Below are 22,509 nucleotides of genomic sequence, written 5' to 3' on the forward strand. Positions count from 1 at the left end.
CTTTCACCTCCGGTGCTTGGGGTCCTTGGTTCGTGGGTTTTCTCGGAGTTCATTTTTCCTCCCACTTTCTTCATTCTACTATTTCATTCATTACTTCATCACCGTCTCCTTTAGTCTAGCCGCCATAATGGTAGGACGTAAAACTTAAAGATTTCATTTCATTTTTTCAGAATTTATAGTGAACTCAGTTGAGGCTAATTGTTCGATTCCAGGTGGGAGCTCATCTGGTTCTAATTCCAGGTAAGGCTGTACTTCCATATCTCCCTAGCCTTGGCTAAATTCACGTCAAACTCAAAACAAACCAAAAACCAATCATAACGAATGGTTCTGTAACGATAAAAATCAATTCTGTACCTAGGATGTGCATGTTCTTAAGCATGAATTAATACTAAATATTAAAATTACTTAAATAGTGGTTATTCACATCTGTATTTTAAACATATATCCATATGAAATTTATTGTTACAAATATTACAAAAATTACCTGCAGCTACTGTGCTGATGAAAGATTGCGGATGGGCGCACATCTTTACATTATAAAGAGGAAGTTGAAATTCAGTGTGGCTGATCACATTATTTTTGTCCCAAACCAATACCATCTCTTCCAAACTAGGCCCAACTATCAAGAGCAAGAAAACAGAGGTGAAAATATTTTTCTATATTATCTTTCAATTCATTAGGTTTAATTTTACGTCTGTTTAAATTACATCATAGTGGTGCCTATGATAGAAGCAAATCATTATGCAAAGTACGTCATTCAAATTTCAGAAATCAAGAAAAAAATATTAAAACATTTTAATGATTTGTATTTTAACAAAACTCGATAAGTAACAAGAACACGCTTTAATTAAGGTCGTACTCAGAACCATAGAGCAAGTGTAAATGTAAGTGTTATTTATTTATTTTTATAACAGAGCATCTACAGAATTTAAGGGATAATCGTCATGGTCTCATGGATCTAGTGTAAAATGGGCACTTTTAGATCAAGCTTTTCGTTAAAACTCCCATCTTCATTTTATTCCTATGTGGTCTCGAAATTTGATACTTTTAGACTTGGAATTATTATTTTTTTTTTAAATCATTAATTTGTAATCAGTTTATTCTCAAGAGACATATAACAGTTCAACAACTGATTTTAGTTTAGCATAATTTCATTCCTTTTTAGCAATCTATCCTCTCGTTTCCTAGCAATTGTTCGTCTATCAACCATTTAAATAAAGTTTCTGTTTCGAAATATTGTATATTACATTCGTTGATGTTAATGTATTGAGATGGAGTTGAGTTGATTTTGAGTTTAACGTCCCGTTCAGCAGCGAGGCTATATAAGATGTGGATCTACTGACTAACGTGGAATCCAAACCACATGAGCTCCCGCAGGGAATCGAGCCCGGGACTCCCACGCCAAAGGCGCGTACGCTAACCGCTTAGCCATGAATGAGCTCTGTATGAATGATGCAGTTCATGTCAAACATGAAAAGACAACTGGGTTCCCGAGAAATATAGATCAACTACAAGATTTAATTAACTGCAGAATGCACTTGTAAATTCGTAATATGCAAGGTAGTGCACGAAAAAAAAAACCGTATGTCATATCCTAATAATAAACGAGAAACGTCTCCATCTGTCCGTGTGCGTCACGCTAATTCACACTAATAAACAGTCACACTAATAGATGTCGGTACTACGTGCGATATCACTCGCTTGCCTCATGCTAAAAGATATCACTATTTGTACTATCACTTGCCTGCCTTATGATAAATGATATCGCTATTTGCGCCTTGCTATTTCAATAAGGTTAGGTAAGGATGCTTATCGCCACCAATGTGTTGAATGTCTATAGTAAAGGAACAATAATAGAAATCAAGGATACTGACAGCCCAGGAATGGACAGGAGTAGGTCATGCTTAGATTTGAAATTTGAAATTTTAATGAAAAAAATAGAGGCAAGTCTAAATAGAATGCAAAAGTACTTAGCAGCAAATATAACATGTAGAGCAACAAAAGTAAAACGAAAGTTGATATGAGCAAGAAAAGAAATAACAAGAAAAATGAAGATCAAGATAGGAGATCACCTGATGGAAGAATTGCAGAAATTTTGTTAATTATGGAATAAAATAACAATCAATAATAGGGGCCAAACAATATGTAAAATCCAGACCGTTAAGGCGGAAAAGAGATTCGAAAAAAAAAAAAGAACTTTCTAACTGCAAACATCAACATAAAACTCAGGAAAAAACTGATGAAAACATATATATGGAATGTGGCGTTGTATGGATGTGAGACATGAACTTCTGGAGAAGAGTAAAGGTGAAGGTTAGACGCTTTCGAAATGTGCCATTGTAGGATGTTGAAAATTAGGTTAGTGAAAGGTATCAAATGAAACAGTATTAGAAATGGTAGGGGAAAAGAGGAGTATACTGGAGCATATTTCGAAAAGAAGATAGATTGGACACATTATGTATGACACATGGAGAAATCATCCAATGAATCAGTATTGAAACAGTATTAGAAATGGTAGGGGAAAAGAGGAGTATACTGGAGCATATTTCGAAAAGAAGATAGATTGGACACATTATGTATGACACATGGAGAAATCATCCAATTAACTATAGAGGGAATGGTAGAAGGAAGAATATCTAGAGGAAGGCATCGATAGAAATACCCCATGTACCAAATAACGCAAAATGTAGGGAAGAGACAGTGCAGGGAAGTGCAAAGTTCGGCACAGGATAAGATAGAGTGGAAAGCTGCGTCAAACCAACTGAAAGATTACTGACCTGAGGAGAAGAAGAAGATAATTTCATTTGTTTTTTTACCCACATTGAAATTGAAGTTGTTATCTCATTATCGCGGAAAACAGCCATGTTTATATACTTATTTTCATCTTCTAACTTGAGGTGCTCCTGAGATATTCTATTTTGGCACATATTTAGAACTCTGTTTCCCCCATAGGATAATCATTTTAAACAAAGTGACACAATAAAAGTCCAGTTCGAGGTAGGTACTTTCTTCCAAAACTCATTTCGACGTTTCAACCGTTTTACAATAATGCGATCACAAACAAGATCACTTTCATTTTTATTCATGCGATACACGGGTTATTTTCCGTGCGTCTCCCTGTATAATACATTCATCTTAATAATAATAATAATAATAATAATAATAATAATAATAATAATAATAATAATAATAATAATAATAATAATAATAATAATAATATACTTACTTACGACGAAGTTGAGAGGACATACTTGCACATCTATTGGGTACATCGAGAAGTCGAATGGACAACCAAAAGTGAGAAATGCTCTGAAATAAACATTTGTTGTTGAAATTTAATGATCCAAGTACATAGATACAAGTAATTTGAATGATTAAGGACTATTATTTATTATACCAATTAAAATTGTATAATTCAATGATGTTGGACCCAAGATGAAATTGACAGTGTGACTGAGGGAGCTGGATATGGAACAACATAAATAAAGACAGCTTTAAAAAATAAAATACAATATTTATTTGTATTCATTCAAATTACAGGTGACGTCAACAAGTTTAACCTACTTCTTCTATATAATAATAAAAGAAAATCAAAATTTATATCCAAGAAGAATATGTCTTCCTATGTTTGCCTATGATTTAAACAATTTTTGATCAGTTTTAGAAGGGGATTTTTGATTGGTTTGAAGGGGATTTGAAGGGGAAAACATTTTTGATTGGTTTTTGACATTTGATAGATTATTCCTAGCAGCAGCTCTCAAATGAAATTGGACAGAATGAACGAAGAAATAAATGTATAAATAATAGAAAATTTGATCAAACAAATAGAAAACGTTCTTCGATCTGCAAAATTTTTTCATCAATAGTTGCAAACACTTGTAATATCATTGTATTTCGTCCTTAATTTGACTTTTCCCTAAAATATCAAGGACGCCATATATCGAACGAGTTCAACCGACTCGTCGGATCGGGATCAAACTTGACATTGTGTGGCATTCCCTTATCTTTCATATAAGCGTTTGAAGTCTTACGATGTACAGGCTATCCGTTGTTACGATGTACAGGTTTCCGAGTTATGGAAGCTCAAATTTTGGGTCATATATTCGAAAACAAGAAGTCATACACTGAAATTGGTATGATAGTAGGCCTTGACATATAAAATATTATGGTGTGCAAGCTTTTGATTCCTTTGTCATGCACTAAGCTGTAAATCAATGTTGGGTATAATAAAAACGTAGTAAATACAGTTTAAATAACAATTAAAGGTCAATCTTGGACAGAAAAAATATCAAATGAAGAATTATTTTTATGACTTCTATTTTTCAGTTGTTCGTAGACACAATTTGTGTCTATTGTGTCAGAGTAAATATGTGTCCAGACCCCAAAATACCATATATATACAGGGTGGTGAACGAAATGATCCACCATTTTCTTTTTAAATAAAAACTTTATTCACAATCAGAACAGAAAGAAATGCACGTCCCAAGAAAGAGTGTAGTGTGGAGAAATGTTCTAATTCAAAACATGTTCAATGTGGCCGCCATTGTTGATCTGAACTGCATTTAATCGAACACTGAGGTTATTCACTACCCGACGACACATGTTTTCATCAATTTCACTGCAAGCCTGAACAAGAAGTCGTCTGAGCTCTACCAAATTGTTAGGATGTTTCGGAAAAATCTTTTCCTTCAAATACCCCCACAGAAAGTAATCACTGAGTTAAGATCAGGACTATGAGGTGGCCAAGATTGTCCAGCATGAAACCGGTCTGGAAATCGATCAGAAATAACGCGCATGTGAAAACTTTCGTGTAAGAAATCCAAGACAACATTCGCAGTGTACGGTTTGGCTCCATCTTGCATGAACAACTGCGTGTTGATGGGCAAAGCAGTAGCAAGCAACCGCAGGACAAAGTTATTCCGGAGCATAATCACGTACCGCTCACTGTTTACTGTTTCTTCGAAGAAGAATGGCCCAATCAGTTCATGACTGGAAATTGCAACCCACACTGTAATCCTGGGAGCATATTGTTGTTTTTCATGAATCAACCGTGGATTTTCATTGGCCCAAAAATGCACATTTTGTTTGTTGACCACTCCGTCCAAATGGAAATGCGCCTCGTCAGAAAACCAAACATTGTGAAGGATTCGTTGCTTACCCTCTGCCCATTGCGCGAACACTAATCTCTGCTGCTTGTGATCATTTGTGAGTCGTTGCACAACGGTCATCTTGTATGGATATAAATGGAGGTCACTCTTCAGAATTCGTTGAACCGAACGTCTTGATATGCAAAGTTGCACTGTTGCCTTTCTTGTCGACTTCCCAGGACTTATCTGCATTGCAACTCCAACCGCTTCAATATTCTGAGGCGAACACACAGGCTTCTGTCAAGGACGCTTCGGCTCCAATATTGTTCCTTCCCTCTGAAAGTTTTCATACAGTCTGTGGATGGTTTTGTTGGAGGGAGCCCATCGGGTATTAAACCTCTCTCGAAACCGTCTTTGAGCAACAATAACACTTTTTGATTCATGGAACAAAAGCACGATTGTTGAGCGTTGCTCTGTGGTCAGTCTGCTCTTGTCATCTTTGAAAAGTAGCCCTCTAGAGGCGACAGGTGTCAAGTTCTTCTTCAACTGTTTCTCCAAACTGTACTGCTACTGCTGTAAAAGTGTACATTGCGATTTATTGTTCCCCTGAAACGATTAAAAAAACAAATGGTGGAATGGTGGATCATTTCGTGTACCACCCTGTATATATATATATATATATATATATATATATATATATATATATATATATATATATATATATATATATATATATATATATATATATATAATGTGTGTGTGTGTGTGTGTGTGTGATTGTCGGCCAGACACGTGCTATTTGTTAACAAAGTAGACTACACTTTACTTGGTGTCACATGACATACACACACACAAAAAAAGGGATTTACACTTGCGCCAGTGCCAAAAGGGACCAAAATTCATCTAAGAAAAGAGGAGCACAAACACCTTAGTGTCAGTCTATTTAGAGATTGGCCACATACCGTATCTCTTATTCTGTTCGGTCGGAGTGCTTCCTTAACTTTCACTTTGTTCGATTGTATTGGGTCGTGGGGTACTCCTTTATAACTACTCACTATGTTCTGCTGCACTGGGCCGTGGAATGCTCCTTAAATCGACCGGCTCTGTTCGGCTACTCTGGGGCCATGAAATATCTGAAAATAACATCTAAACCATACACTTATGTAAAAATAAAAAAAAAAGTTGTGGCCGGACGGTCTTTTTAACAACTTTCTAAACTTTATATATATATATATATATATATATATATATATATATATATATATATATATATATATATTACAAATTAAAATCTACCGAATAGTAAAGTAATTAGTTGTCATAATGCAGAATAAAGGGATCATTAACTGGATGATGATATATATATGTATATATTGATGAGATGATCTTAGTGTCTTTTTACTAAATCAGCCCTCAAAAGAAAATAATGTGATAAATATGATAGTAATATGAAATGAATATTGAAAATAAATATAATGATATGTGATGAATGAATGTTATTTATATTGTGTAAAGTTAGAAAGTGGCTGTTATAAGAATTGAGTTGATCCTTAACTAAACTATATATATATATATATATATATATATATATATATATATATATATATATATATATATATATTGAACACGTTGCTTTGTTAAATAATACATCATCCAATAAATATTACAAGGAATTATAGGCTGCTAGTTGACTTTCTGATATAGTATTTTTTACTGTGGGAGTCTCAATCAACACCAGAACCTGAAATATGACAAACTATAAATTGTAATAACCCTTCTACACCGTGGTGAAAGTGGGTTACTACATTCTCGTGTCTATATGGTTATTATATAGGCCACAGAACAGTGTGTATGTTTAGTTCTTGATGGGTTGGATCCCATTTTAAAAGTTGTATGGCCACGTCTCGTATAGTCTCGATGCTGAAAAGAGATGTTAAACTCCTTGTCGACCAATAAGTTCGTAACAAATGTTGGAAAGTAAAGTAACCACTCCATTTGAATATTTGAATATTTGCCAATGCTATTAAATTGCAATATTTTAACTTAAAACTCACTGTTTGTAAATGTCCATAAATGATAATTTATTCATTATTTATAAATGTTCTTTGCTTTGTAATGTAACAGTACTATAATCGATTTTCACAAACTAAGTGTGATTTATCTACTCATAATCTATTATGGGGGGATAACTGAATTTACCGCTGTTTTCTCTGAGGAGTTTCAGAATCTAGATTTGTTACTGAAAATTATCTGTGATACTTGATTGAAACTTTTAACATGGAAGCGAAAATGCTTTGTATGTGCTCACTTCTTCTTCTTCTTCTTCTTCTCCTTCTCCTTCTTTAATGTAGATAATTCATGTATCCCTTAGAACTTTTAGTATTGTTGAGATAAAGAAAGTTAAGGACTTCTTGATAAGCGAATATGTTTATTATACCAGAATAGTAGAATATTAAAAAAAAAAAAAAAAAAGGCAGAGAAATACACATAGTAATCAATATTCTTACCGTATGATGTATCCTACTTTCTTGTAACCATAAAGGTAAGTGATAATGGAATCGGAGTCTCCTCTGTCTGTAGAGAGCATCTTCATTTCATAAACATAAACCTCTGGTTTCCAAAAAGCGTGTCTCACTTTGGGATCCAATGGGAAGCGAAATTTTTTCTTCGGAACGCTCATGTTTAGACGAGAATCTTCCCAATTGAACAGTAAATTTACGTCACTTTTAATTGTCTGTAAACCAAGGAAGAATATACTCAGTGATTTAAATAGGATTATTTTGTTTTCCGACTTAATGTGTAATTTTTCAGTCTTTTTAAAAATAAATATTTATTGAAATGGTGTTTGCACTTCCTAATCTCCAGAACCATATTTTAAATAAAATTTACTCGGTGTCTGTGGCGAAGTGTCGTTAATTGAGATTTTAGAATCAAAATGATGGTGTCTGGTGTGGATAAAAGAGTGTTCGTGGGAGGCAATCTTGGACGATGATTTAGATACTCGTTAATTGCACCCAGTGGCGGATCCAAGGGGGGATCGGGGCGATCGCCCCCTCGGAAGAATAAACTTTATTTTATACATATAAATAAAATCCATACCAGAGTTTGAAGCTGTTAAAAGTAGCTATAAGTAGCAGTATGACAACCCACCGCCCCCCCAGAAGTCGGATCTGGATCCGCCCCTAATTGCACCTAATTTAAGTTTCACCGTGGTTCCATCAGAGTCCACTTATTTTAGTTAGTTTGTTTCGTTGAAACTAGGTGTTACATATAGACCTAAAGCAAAATCAATCATTCAAATAAATCGTATAAATTCCCTCCTGGCCAAGTAAATAGTTTTCTCAGCTTCTCTAAAAACAAAGTACAGGAATATTGTCACAACAAAGTACAAAAATATTGTCATAACAAAGTGCAGGAATCTTGTCGTAACAAGCTATAGGAATTGTTTGATGATAAAGTGCAGGAATCTTGTAACAAACTACAGGAACATTGTTATAACAAAGTGCAGAATTTTGTCGCAAAAACTATAGAAATCTTGTCATAACAAAGTGCAGGAATTTTAAATGACGAAGTATGAGAATTTTGTTGCAACGAAGTACAATAATTGTATTGCAGCAAAGTACAGGAATCTTGTCATAACAAAGCATATGACTCTTATTGCAACACAATGCAGGAATATTGTCATAACAAAGCACAGAAATCTTTCTGTAACAAAGGACATGAATCTTGTCGCAACAAACTACATGAATTCTGTCGCAACAAAAAGCAGGAATTGATTATAACAAAGTGCAGGAATCTTATAACCATTTCAAATATCACTTTAATACAATAAATTGGTCTCAAATAGTGTCGGTGCTAAAAAGGATTATTAAAGTTCAGTTAATCAAATCAACATAAGCTTGTATCGGTTTGATTATTTGAATCTTGTTCAGAGAAGCAATTTGTTTATGCAAGATACAACTTGATCGCAGAACAACTAAAAATCATTTTTAAGAATTTGTTTTACAGTAAATTTGTTCTGTTCTCTACCAAAAAAAAAAAAAAAAAGAAAAAAAAAAGAAAAAGAAAATAATAATCTTTTAGAAAGAAATTTTTAGTATTGATTCTATTCTTGGTGAATCTCCATCGTTCAAATCCCATGTTCACCTGTATATTCTTTAACATATAGCATCGGTAATGGAAAGGGATATGTAAGTACAGCATATCTAACTAACTTGAATTCGATTATGACCTTACATGCTTAGGTAACAAAAAAGCCAAGAACAAAAATTATGCAAGAAACACTGTTTATTAATAGTAAGTACTTTTTAATAATATAGTACAGCTTAAGTGAATGATAATCTAATCTTAAGATTTATAAAAACATTTTCAGCTTCTATAAGGAGTTAGCTTTATAGATTTGAATGCTTGTATGAGTTCATTATTTGATACATTAATTCAGCCTTACCCCTTCCATAATATTCACCGACAGGATGTCAAACCCACGAACATTTATTGAAAATTCAACAGGTTTGCCTGGAAAAGGAAGAAAAAAATGTTTGTAGTAATTTCCTTATTACACTAAATATTTTTATAGGCACTTGAAATAACATTGCTTAAGAAAAACATAAACTATGCTATTTTAAGTTCGAAATAGAATATATATATATACAGGGTGTTAATGAACTATACCGACAAACTTTAAGAGAGGATTCCTCACGGATTCTGAAGTGAGGAATCGCCTCTTCAAGTTTGTCGGTATAGTTCATTAACACCCGATATATATATATATATATATATATATATATATATATATATATATATATATATATATATATATATATATATATATATATATATATATATACACCAACGGATTTTTCTGCAAATTCTATCTTATGACTCTGCTCCCGTTTGTAAATGATTTCGAAACGACAGACGTCATGTTAGTAGAGAGCGTCAAATAAACATCCACTTCTTTCTATCCTTGTAGGCGATTTTTGCTTTACAACATTGCATCATGTCTTGAAGTTTGTCCGTGCCCCTCAAAACATTCGGCAATTATAAGCGATATATTTATGCGATAATCTCGAACGATATTTCCATATTATTGTAGCAATTCTTTCAACTTCTGAGCCCATGTATCATACTGTTAGAGGACCACAATTTGAAAGAACTGACTACATTACACTAATTGACATTAAAGGCGTTTGACACGGAAGCATTTATCACATGATTTCTTGTAGCAAAAATTATATCACTGTTATCCTGTCATGTAAAATAATTAATTCTATAGTATTGTCCATGTTATGGCATATCCTATGGCAGTAGTCGCAGGTACAGCTCCATTTTGTGAGATTTTCCACACCGCTTCTTGGTCCGATTATAGTGCCGTGGTGTTTGAAAAAGAAGGAAGACATATAACATAGAGAGAAAAGTATACATAGAGGAAAACGAATTAAAAGGAAAAGAAAAACATGTATAAACCAGAGTTGCTGTTACTATTGCCTTGTTGAAATAGATACAGTGACCTTCATTACAACAACGTCATTTCAGATTTTGCTTGAAAAGCAAAGTTGTCTACCAACATAAATAGTTTCACGTTTTTCACTAGTATACCTAGGTACTACCTGAAATGATTGTTCTTCTCAAGGAGAGAATAGTTTTATGGGAAATATTTGAATTCCTTTCCCCTTTAGAATATTTATTTCAATGAAATTGTAATGATAAAATTACAGAAGATATTCTTGTAAATATTGAAACAATCTATCCCCTTTAATCAAATTGATTTAATTAAAACAATATCCCAACTTGAAGTCGGTACTAACTATCTTCCAAAAGTCGTTTTAAACGGGCTTAAATGTTTTCCCGACCACGAAAATTATTAATTCGACACGAAGTAATTTTTGACATTTTATTTTTCACATCTCTCTACCTTCTGCTGATTGGGATGAACTTGGACTTAAACACCATTGGGGGCGTCACTATTCATTTCAGCGATCTCGAAAACTATGAATTGCACAATAATATTAAACGTCTTGCATTGTTATGACTAGTTACTCCTTCCAATTCTACTCCTTGGAGCTCTTATTCTTGCAGTATCTTTTCCAGATTGAAAGTCACATGTATACCAAGTTTGGTTAAATTTGCTTCTGACATTGTTCCAGATGTTCCAGAGTTATGCTGGAACACACACACACACACACACACACACACACACACACACATATATATATATATATATATATATATATATATATATATATATATATATATATTAAAATTTATGTATTACTCAAACTCAGAGAGGGATCAATCGCTTCATGCCTTTCCTAAATGACGCCCCTGCTTCGATGTCACTCACTACACTCTGGAAGCAATAATTGCATTCTTCCCTATGTTTTGCTTTTTATACGATATGAAATAATACTAATGAAATTGCTACTGCGTAAAAACTACGTGCTTTGTGGTATCATAGAATAGCGTACTTTTTGTTAATATTCTACATCATATCTACCACGAGAAATTATATAATAAATGCTTCCATGTTAAACAGGTCTAATTAATTATAGCGTCAAAATAAACAGGACCAAGTGATTTATTTTTGTCTAATTATACATGAAGAACATTTGTGACTTCATAATACGTGAGTTGCGTAAAGCTAGAAATATGAAGTAGGAACGTGTCAGTTAACACATATCAGTGCATACATTTTGTGCATTTTTATGTCCTGCACATCAAGAAGATGTAGTTACTCAACCACCTTCCACTTAGAACAGTACTGTATTCATAAGTAAAATAAAATTAAACAAAACTGAGATTTTTATTTCAAGCAAAAAGATTATCATTTTTTTTTTTAAATCTATGAATACAAGAATCTTTTAGAGGGAAAGGGGTGGCCAGAGTTCTTGAAACAAGACTGTACTGAATCATTTTTCATTTCAATTATCCACCAGTAGATATTTTACAATATTACTTTTTTTTTTTCATCTCCCCTCCGTCTTAGCATATAACTTACAAGTAGTTAATCCGCAGGTTTACAAACTGATTGCAATGATACTAAACTCACCATCTATCCTCGGTGGATACATGTACTTATCGTAGTTGTCAGGTAAGAATGGGATGGTTACAGCATTTACGACAGAATAAGGTAGAGTGGAATATAGCCTGTGAAATAAAGATCAATTTATATTAAAAAGACAAAATTATTTAAATGATTTTATCGTACTTCATATTTTTACAAATGTAAATGACAAGTTTATTTTCTGAAATTATTTATGTTTCTTGATACGACCAGTATTGAATTTATGCGAAAGAAACCCTTCCGGCTTGTCCTGACATTCTACTCCTTGAGAAAATGTCTACTTTCATATAACATCTTATAACAATGAAGTTGACATATCTTGATTTTTGAAATTTTCATCCTGGATTTTCAAAACCCTTTCCAGGAAAAGAAGTCTGAATTCAACACTGCATACAATCATTTTGGTGAATGTGAAAAAAAAAAAAAAATCCTGAAACAACAACGCGGTACTTAACAAGTATCAAAATTGCCATGTAAGAATGGCTCAAAGATACAGTACAATTTGCCTTTAACGGACCCTTTATTAAACGTAAACTTGCGTTAAACGTTAATATTTCACGGTCCCATTTATTTACTGTCGAAAATCATGTTAAATTACCTTCATTAAACGGAAACTGTATTACACGACCAACGGAAACCAGTGTATCTTAACGGAAAATTTCAAGTTTCGCAGAGAAGCATTTAGAAAATTTTTAGACATCCTATGGGAGGTTAGATGTAAATACAATATACACTACGTTGACTGCAAAACAGACAATGGTATGTAAATCGGAAGAGACACAATGGGTATACGTGCTTTAAAATAGAATTACATAAAGTCGGAAAGAAAAGAGGAAGTAGGGGAAGAAAAGAATTATGGCATTGAGTTATAAGAAGAGTAGCCTGAGATTTATCAAGATACTGTCAAAAGTGTTTGTGAAAAGTTAAGCAGCCAAGCAGCGACGTGTACAGAAAACCCTCCTTCAGTAATAGAAAAAATAAGTTAATATATGTACAGATTTTTTTCCTGTCCATTATACGTTTTACATTTATTAATTCGTAGTAGAAATAAATATTGGAAATTGACAGTATCTTATTTTATATTCTTTATATGCTTGCACTTTCGTTTTATTTATTTATTTATTTATTGCATAGGTAAACCTTCACTAATCGGAAATCTGTCTCTGATTTTTTTGCGAGTCCTGTTCGATTCCTCTAAAGACATATTTTACTGTGTAATTAATTGTAATAGAAGAAGGGTCAGTATCAAGGTAATTTTCCTTTGAACATTAATAACTTCTAAACTGTACAAGATAGAAAAAAAAAAACAAATTATACCACTAAATTCCTGGTCTCAAGCTAGTGTTATTTAATGTGTCATACACCCCCTTCCCATTTAAAAAATTGACTTGAATCCAAACTGGCGGATTTCAAGATGGCGGCCATGAATGACTTACACTCCAAAAGTTGCGGCCCCTTATTAAACCTCTTTTCCCATCATCACTTTTTACTTTTCCCGTAGATTTTCAAACTTATGCAGGTGTCCAAGGACTTTTGACTCACCCTGTATATATAGGCCTATTAAAAGGTAGTCTTTGGGGAGGAGAGGTCAGCTGGGCCCCCAGCCCTCCCCGTGGATGCTTCAGTGGATCCTCATGTGATAGTTTCATACCATCCCAAAGTAAATTAAACTCTATAAGTTGTCTCCTGTATATTTCGAGCCAGTGGTGTATGCAGAATTTCGTCAAGGGTTGCTCATACAGTCAATTTTATTCTTTTACGACAAGCGTGATTTTTGTGTATATATATATATATATATATATATATATATATATATATATATATATATATATATATATATATATATATATATATATATATATATATATATATATATGAGAGTAGTCAAAATCGCACTTTTTACATAAACTTTTGATGAAATTGAAAATGATTTTTTGATCATATTGAACTTTATAGTTTCCCGAGTCTTTCACAGTGATTCCATAACGATATCTTATCATTATCATGATACAAATGATGATATTTTAGAAGCCAGCGATTGTTGCGGTTTACGCAACAGGTTTCCCAAACTGCATTATGTGAAGCCAAAATGGCACCTCCATTTGAATACATGCAAATTTTACAGTAACGCGTATGGACAAAAGAAATTATCATTTCCATGGACTATCACATTATTTTATTAATGTTTTATTAAGATGAGGAATAATACATTTTTTAAAGGGAAAAATACTGCAATGTAAATAACCGAGTACAGAAATAACACCTTAGAAATAAGCTAAGTAGAAATGCAACATATAAGTAAAACAAATTAATATTTTTATGATATATCACATTCGTTTATCTCAGTGTTTTTACGAGGAAGAATACGTATATCATGAAAAAATAATATCCTTATTGTTGATTAAATGTGCAATATTGTTAATAATCCTGTGAAACGTAAACGTATCTGTATTTATGGAATGCACGGACAGCTACACCTTATGTGCACAGAAATCATATTGGGAAGCACACCCACACAATACTCGTGTATCCAGACTTTACACAAAACACACTGTACCATAATTTCGACTAAATTTTGTTGACGAAGGATGAAAAACCAATCTTGTTCATTGATTTCAGTGTCATATTTGAAACATTACTAATATGTAGCTCGGAGCATTGTGATTTGGATTTATCTATTTTTCGAGTACAATTTTTGGTGTTCAGGTACAATGCAGACCTAACGGACGGTCAGAAATATTAGATCTCTGCACACGTTTGGATCTCTTCATTGTCTAGTTAAATCCTTTCGCACGATTTACAGATACGTTTTCTGGTTGCCGTAGACTAAGGTGTGGCTGACACTTAAGCGTAATGCTATTTATTTTCTGGCATCTGGTTTTCAGTATTAAATAAATTTGGGAGATGAGAAATTGCTCAATGACTTGATACGCTAAACGACAAACATCAAACACTGTAAATCCAAAGAACCATTATTCTAATTCTAAAATAAGGGTAACAAATTCTTTTTCTGCTCCAGCAGTCAAGGCTGGTTTACTACCCCGGCACGTTTCACGTGCCATCTCACTTCGGCAATGTCACAAAAATGTTTTCTTTGGAATACAATACTTCCTTTCTATTTCATTTAATTTAACTTTATTTTCTCTATACTTTTTTCAAAGCATGATTCATAGACTCCGGAGACCATTTTCCATGTTGTCGTGTACCCATCTTGTGTGAACTGTAACGAGAAAGAAACCAGGAAAAACAATTACACCACAGGAGCCAAATCACACCGGTGCGATTTGGGGCACACGGTAGTAGTGCGATTTGGGAAACTACCCCATTAAAAAAAAAAAAAAAAACGATTCTTTACATACCTCACAAATTAAAAAAAAAAGAGAATAACTTAAGTTTGTCACTATAATGTTAATGGTATTTTGTTTATTACTACTTAGTGAAACATAAGCTAATTCTTTTACCTTAATTCCTATTCTATTGTAAAATACCCCGAAAATTAGTAAGGAACACTAGAATTTTATTGTACTGCAACTGCACATACACATAACTTACTGAACGTTGTCACTTTACTGTGGGATAGTGTTGTGTCGATCTTGAACGATTCGATCATTATGAACGAATCATGGCGTGAATCAAATGAATTATGATTCTTTCCACAAATGAATCGATTCTTTTAATGAATAATTAGTACTTTTCACTGGATTGCTTGCCGTGATCGAAATGAATTGTGAATCACAAACTGCCAGCTTGTGTGAGAGAGTTGGTAGGGATGCTTCTGCAAATGCGTTTGCAGTTGACGGGCAGTGAAAAAAGGAAGAAAACCATACGCGAGCTTTTTTTCTTCCTGCGTGATAGGGTTGCTTCCTGCAAAGATAGGAAGCCACACTCTTAGAAACAGATTACTTTTCAAATAAACTTTCCTGTTGCTTGCTTCTCGACGTGACGTACTGGCAGTGTTGCTCAATTAGGCGTAATAAGATTTTGTAGTTAATATCAACATACCCTTGATGAGCCTTTATCTATTTTATTATGATACTGTACGTACATTGGATTAAACTATTATCATCACTTTCGACTGCACTAGCCAAAAAGGTCATTTCTAATGCTTCATAATCAACTCAAAGTACTCTATTATGTTCAATCTAAATACAGTATTTACACAGAAAAGTGCACTGTAAAATATTTGTACTGTACATAATGGATTTTACTAATGTATATATAGAAAGACGAACGTACATTCTTTCTGGGAAGATAATGTATTGCATCTTTCAGTAGAAACACTTATCCACATGGAACAAAGCTTAGTGGAAAGGGCGTCGATCCGGGGGGGCCGCCCCCACTCCGAATGCTCATGTGTGTACCCATGTATTTTTATGAACATACAATATTTGGCATAATTTGAAGTCGTATTAAAATCGTTTAGACCCTTGTCTGCAACCAAACACACCTGAATGCCCCCCCCCCCGCACAAAGTTACAGTGAAATCGGCGCCCTTGTTTAGTAGTCCCTACTTTTCGCTTTACTACTATCGAAATTGTCGTGAATATACAAATGGTTTTCTAAGCTTCCATGTAAACAAGAGGATGTGGGAGACCCGAGATCGATTCCTGGTAAGAGCTCATGTGGTTCGGATTCCATGTTAATCAGTAGATCCACGTCTCATATAGCCTCGCTGCTGAATGGGACGTAAAATTCAAAATCAACTAAACTTAAATTTAACTAACTTCGGTTTACTCTTCGGAATATAGACGAACATTGATGATTTCAGAGGTACCTGGGAAAAAATTCTCCGGGACTAAGAAGTTTCCTTTGGGGCATTTCTCAGATTGGGTTCAATTGGGGTTACCAGTATTTTCGCAAATATATGTTTATCTCTTCCTTATTAAAGTAGTGGTGGCTCAGTGGTAAAGCGTTCACCTGTGGTGGATGGGGTCCCTGGTTTTCTTCTATTAGCACCAAATGGGCTTTATGGTGGGCAAACACCATATGTGTGGGTTTTCTCTGGGTTTTCCCGTTTTCGCACATTTCCTTCATTTCACTATTTCATTCATTCTCATAATCATCATTTCCTTTAGTCTACACGATGATAATAAGCATGGAACGTAAAATTTTTAAGTTACCATTTCCTTCCGCATTTATTCAAAGTCTCCCCGAGGGAAACCTTTTAAAATGATCACAATAATATTAAATATATGTTGATGTGTCAACTCCCTTTCTTCTCTAGTTCAAAGGAATTTAGAAAGATCATTATTTTCTGCTAGTCAAGAATAAAATAGAACATATTTTAGAATATTATAAAATAAAACATAAATCTTGCAGTTTAACATCCCACGATTATGTCTTGTAGGCAAAGGGAGACGAATGATGAGAGCATGTAAATGATGATAGAAGAATGGGTGGAATGTGAGTGTGGGAGGAAACGGGAATACCCCAACAAAACCCACGGACATCATGATGTACACTACAAACTTAGTTAACAGTAGATCAAACCAGGTACCACACGCACCCCTAGGATAGAATAGAAATTATTGCGAGATAACAGTTTACTTTAATTAATCATCCAGCTCTTCTTTACCCTACAGGGCATTACTCTAAGAGTTACAACAACAAAAGAAATCAATTAACGTGATGTGTACTTTACAAAGTGTATATGACCTGGGAAAATAATACTCATCAGAAATGATTTTAACACTACAGGCCCATTGTATAATGTTTTCTGTATTTAAAACAAAAAGTATGAATGTCGCATATACATTACACTTAAACAGGGGCGGACCAAGAGAGGGCACCCGGGCAACTGCCCGGGGCGCCAAAACGAGCCCCAACAAGTAAATTTTATAACGTGTTTTCCACTGATTTTGGGGTTTATATTCTTATAAAGTAGCGTCAATTATATCATCTTTCATTCCACCATGGAAGAAGACAGTTTCATAGTACTAGGGGTGCTGTACCGACAAATGGAGATTTGAGTATTTGGCATGTAGAAGAAAGATTGGACCTATATCATGTATTTGAGTATTCATTTTTCTTTTAGAAAATGGGTTTAAAATATTAAAATCACTGTAATGAAATATAAAATATAGGCTAGAACTAGGGAAGGGGACGCCAAAAAGTCTCCTTGCCCAGGTGAAGAATTTGCGTTGGTCCACCCCTCCTCTTAGAGCTCTATATTTTTCTCCATATTAATATGTACGACAATAAGAAGTTGAAAATAAATTGTTATAACTACTCGTATCCCGAGAAAATCTTATGGAGTATATTTCATCAAAGTACATCCTCGAAAACTGAAATTGACAGAAAAAAAAGGTGGAGATTAACAGTTTTGGTCTTTGCCTCAAGCCCTAAATATGAAAACAGGATGTAAAAATAACAACAATGGGAGTAGAGCAACCGCATATTATTGAAACTTCATAATAGTACTGAAGCTTACGAGTTCCCGAGCCACTCCACTCACTCCAACGCAAAGCTGGTCGTGTCATATGGCAAAGATGATATACGAGGTTGTACTTCTTCACAAGGAATTTATTAAGTTGTGCAGAAAAGAAGTGCAGTAGTCCAAGCGATTCATATGATCGAATAATTCCCACTCAATTCATATGATCGAATAACTCATTTGCGCAAAATAGATGCGCGGAAATCTAACTGATTAATGAGCGAATCATTCCCAACCAATTCACTTGCGCGAAGGGAATGCGCAGACGACCAATTCATATGAACAAATTAAATGATCGAATCATTTTAGTGAACCATAGTAAATGAATCGATTCTCCGAAATGAATCATTTTGCCCATCACTACTGTGGGAATATGGGAGTATGCTTCAGTATTTAATTTAATTACCAGATGGCATGTTAATACTACGGTACCTTTTAAACTAGGGGTGGTGCGATTTAGAACCCGGTGCGATATAATACACTTTTACTATTAACACACACACACACACAAATACACCCCCCCACATATATATATATATATATATATATATATATATATATATATATATATATATAAGTTAATAGTAAAAGTTTATTATTCCATAATATCTTGCTAAAGAGAGTTTAAAGCTCAAACTTTTTGTATACGCCACTGGTTCGATCTAAGGTATTTAAACTAACTAACTATTGTAATAATGCTATTTTATTTCATTATGTACAATTTTAAAGCAAAACAAACATGTCAGGATACAGTTTATTTCTTTTTTTAACTTTCCACGTTTATACTCCGAGGCTAAGGAAATTGGTGATGATGGTAATGAAAGAAATGTTGGAATGAAGAAAGCGGGAAGAAAGAGGAGTAAGTTTCATCAAAATCGTACAATCTGTTCGAAAATTATAGGCGGACATCACATACAAACAAATAGCACGATCTATAGGGAGCTTCGCACCCAAAATTACCAAAGTTTGTTTCAATTATACTCGAAGTTCAGATATTACACGGAATTGAGATAATCTCAATACTCGGAGGGTTTCAAGTAGCGGATAATAAATTCTCAAAACCGAAGTTCGATAAGTCTTCAGCCTTATCGAACTTCCTTACCTCTACCTATATCAGAAGCTGTCTCCATCCAAAACTTTAATTAAATCCTCGAAACCAGAAACAGAAAGTGTATAACTCTTTATAACCATCATACAGCGTGTAAGCTCGTTAAACATGTTCTGAAAATGCAAAACTCCAGGAATGCCACGGATGGACATAAATTATTTGTTGATTGATTGGTTGGTTTAGTGTTGTTTTCAGCACCGACGCTATATGAGACTTGGATCTACAGTCTAAAGTATAATACGAACCACCGAAATGCGTTCAAACTTTTCAAGTCTCTCCCACCGGATATCGAACCTCGAAACAACTTCCACCAAAGACTCGCACGTTACCCATTAGATTAGCGTTGAGGGCTAATAATAATAGTCAGAAATGTGCCATTTTCTTGCACAGTAGGCACATTTTAATCGGGCACGTTCATAACCACGGCCGTGTTGAATTATTGAACATCAATATAGTTTTAACGGGAATACCAAAGACAAATTACTCTAGATGAAAGTACGAACTATTTTATGCATTTACACTTGTGTTTTATGCATTTACACACATTGCGAACTTGTGCAGACGAAATAAATATCCTACCGTACATATTATTTTAGCATAGACAATATTGAAAATCTCGCCTAACGAAATTTCTGTTTTCGCATCAGTAGCATAGCTAGAGTTTATTTTTTCAGGGGGGGGGGGCAATGAAGGGCCCAAGAAGATTTTGAGGGGACCATCTCTAATATATATATATATATATATATATATATATATATATATATATATATATTGTGTGTGTGTGTATTCAAGGTGAATGTTTCCATCTTTGTTGTTCATGATTTTACTCTTTGGAAAACAGTGAAAATATAAGAATTTAGTACCTCAAACAACTAGGATTCATTAATGCAATTGATTTCTAATATAAGTAAATAGTTATTTAATCATGGCATTTAAAATATGTGTAGCTGGTTGACTTAAGTGGAAGCAAACACACTTTTACAGGTAAAGAAAATAACTTATAGGTTCATGCCTCTACTTGAAGAGGATCTTTCTATTCGTGTGGGCAGCAGCAAACATATCCACAACTTGTTAAAGATCTAACGATTTAGCAATTTTCTTCTCAATATAAAGTAACACTAAGTTTTTCAACCTATCATGAGTCATTGAATTGCGTATACAAGTCTTTAATCTTTTCAAAGAAGAGAATGACCTTTCACATGTAGCACTAGAAACTGATATAATCACAGAGATGATACCTAGCTTGTAGGTTTCTAGGAATGCGTTTTTGTAGACACAAAGATCAAGGGAATTCGTTAAGGAATCAGCTTTGGTTTTCCTCTCGTCTTCATACAACTTAATTGTTAGAGCAACCCCTATTATGCTTCATTTCTTGTTTAATTATGCTTTTTTTAAATTATGCTTTATTGTTAATTTCAATGATTACTTAACATTAATCGTGTATAATGTATAATATTTATTATACATTAAATATTCTAAATATCTTGATCTATTTATTGATATTTTTTTTGCAACTACTTTCTCTCATATTTAATGAACTTTCTACTTAATTCATTGTAAAGAGATGTGCTTTGCTCGAATAAATTTTTTCTATCATTTGTGTGCGCCTTACAGTTACATATATACAGAAAGGGAAAGTAAAAGATGCCACCAAAAAGTACAGAAAGTGCTTAAGTTCAAAAAGTAAACATAACAATATAGTATGGAGTTCTTGCGTACTATTCATTGTTGGCGGAAAAATTTCTTCTTTTACTTTTTTCTTTTCTCCACATCAAAGGATTACACCGAAAAGTTTACAGAAATGAGAATAAGCTTTTCATTGTTGCATTGTTATGTTCTCAATGATTTTGCATTGTAAATATTGGTATTAAAAAATATTGACACAGTATGTTAAACTTTCAGTTAAAAGAGAATTTTCCAAGAATTGTGCTATATATTTTAAATTATGCTTTATGCTTTATTTTCTAAAATTATGCTTTTAAAACTAGTTTCTTCTGGACCCTTAGACAATCACAATCATGTTCAAGGTACCAACCATATGCGTAAATTGCTGTTATGCTTTATATGTTTTTTATGCTTTTGGGTTGCTCTATTAATTGTGTTTGGGAGGATTTTGAGTTCTCACTTTAATGTTTGCAGGTAACTCCATAATGCTGGGTTATAGGCTCGACAATGTTGTAATTTTAAAAAGTTTTTACTTTTTGGATGTAGAGTGGTGATTGATCTGATGATTTTGCAACATGATACAGAGCGGTTTTCCATATCAGTAATTGTCTATCAATAGTAGGGAGAAAAATGTCTCTTGATAGATATATTATCTTTAGAAAATTCGTTTTCTGCCTCCAATGAAGGAAGAGATTAAGCCAAAATAAATTTGTGATATTTCGATGGCGGATGTCTAGTTCGTTTCCACGAGGAACCCCTATATTCTATTTGTTTCTGGCTCTGGAATTCGAGACCATTTTCTTTGCACATCTCCAAACATTCTTGATAAATTTGTTCGAATATTGTTCGTTGAGAGTCATATTTACCAGACCTCATCTTGGACAGCGTTTGAGCTAGTGTATCTACAAGGATCAAACCTTCTGACATGTCTGCATCTACTTGAGATAAGTCGAAACTCAAAGTTATTGCATGGCACCAGTAATCTTAATTTTAGCAGCCTGAAAACATTCCCTCGTGTGCAGATCACACTAATTTTCCGGATGGAATGATGGAGGTAAATAAATATCAGAAGTTCCAGATTTGTTTTAATACCGCATGATAATATAATGTGTTGAAAACAGATTTTATGAAAAAAAGGAATAAATGGATATGA

The 22,509-nt window shown here is 33.8% G+C and overlaps 1 protein-coding gene across 2 annotated transcripts in view; it reads right to left on the reverse strand.

Annotated features, from left to right (window-relative positions):
• LOC145680492 (glycine receptor subunit alphaZ1-like) overlaps positions 1 to 22,509 on the reverse strand; it is a 52,072-nt gene that overhangs the window by 17,613 nt on the left and 11,950 nt on the right. For both annotated transcript variants that reach the window (XM_081751076.1, XM_081751075.1), the window contains exons 2-6: positions 12,136 to 12,233; positions 9,535 to 9,602; positions 7,595 to 7,821; positions 3,227 to 3,309; positions 485 to 619 (exon numbers count right to left, since the gene is read on the reverse strand). In XM_081751076.1, coding sequence (XP_081607202.1) covers positions 485 to 619; positions 3,227 to 3,309; positions 7,595 to 7,821; positions 9,535 to 9,602; positions 12,136 to 12,157 — 535 coding nt within the window. In that variant the 5' untranslated portion in view covers positions 12,158 to 12,233. The remainder of the gene's footprint in view (positions 1 to 484; positions 620 to 3,226; positions 3,310 to 7,594; positions 7,822 to 9,534; positions 9,603 to 12,135; positions 12,234 to 22,509) is intronic.

This window comes from Thermobia domestica, chromosome 3 (genome assembly GCF_964235325.1).
Source record: "Thermobia domestica chromosome 3, izTheDome1.hap1.1, whole genome shotgun sequence".
Lineage (NCBI taxonomy): Eukaryota > Metazoa > Arthropoda > Insecta > Zygentoma > Lepismatidae > Thermobia > Thermobia domestica.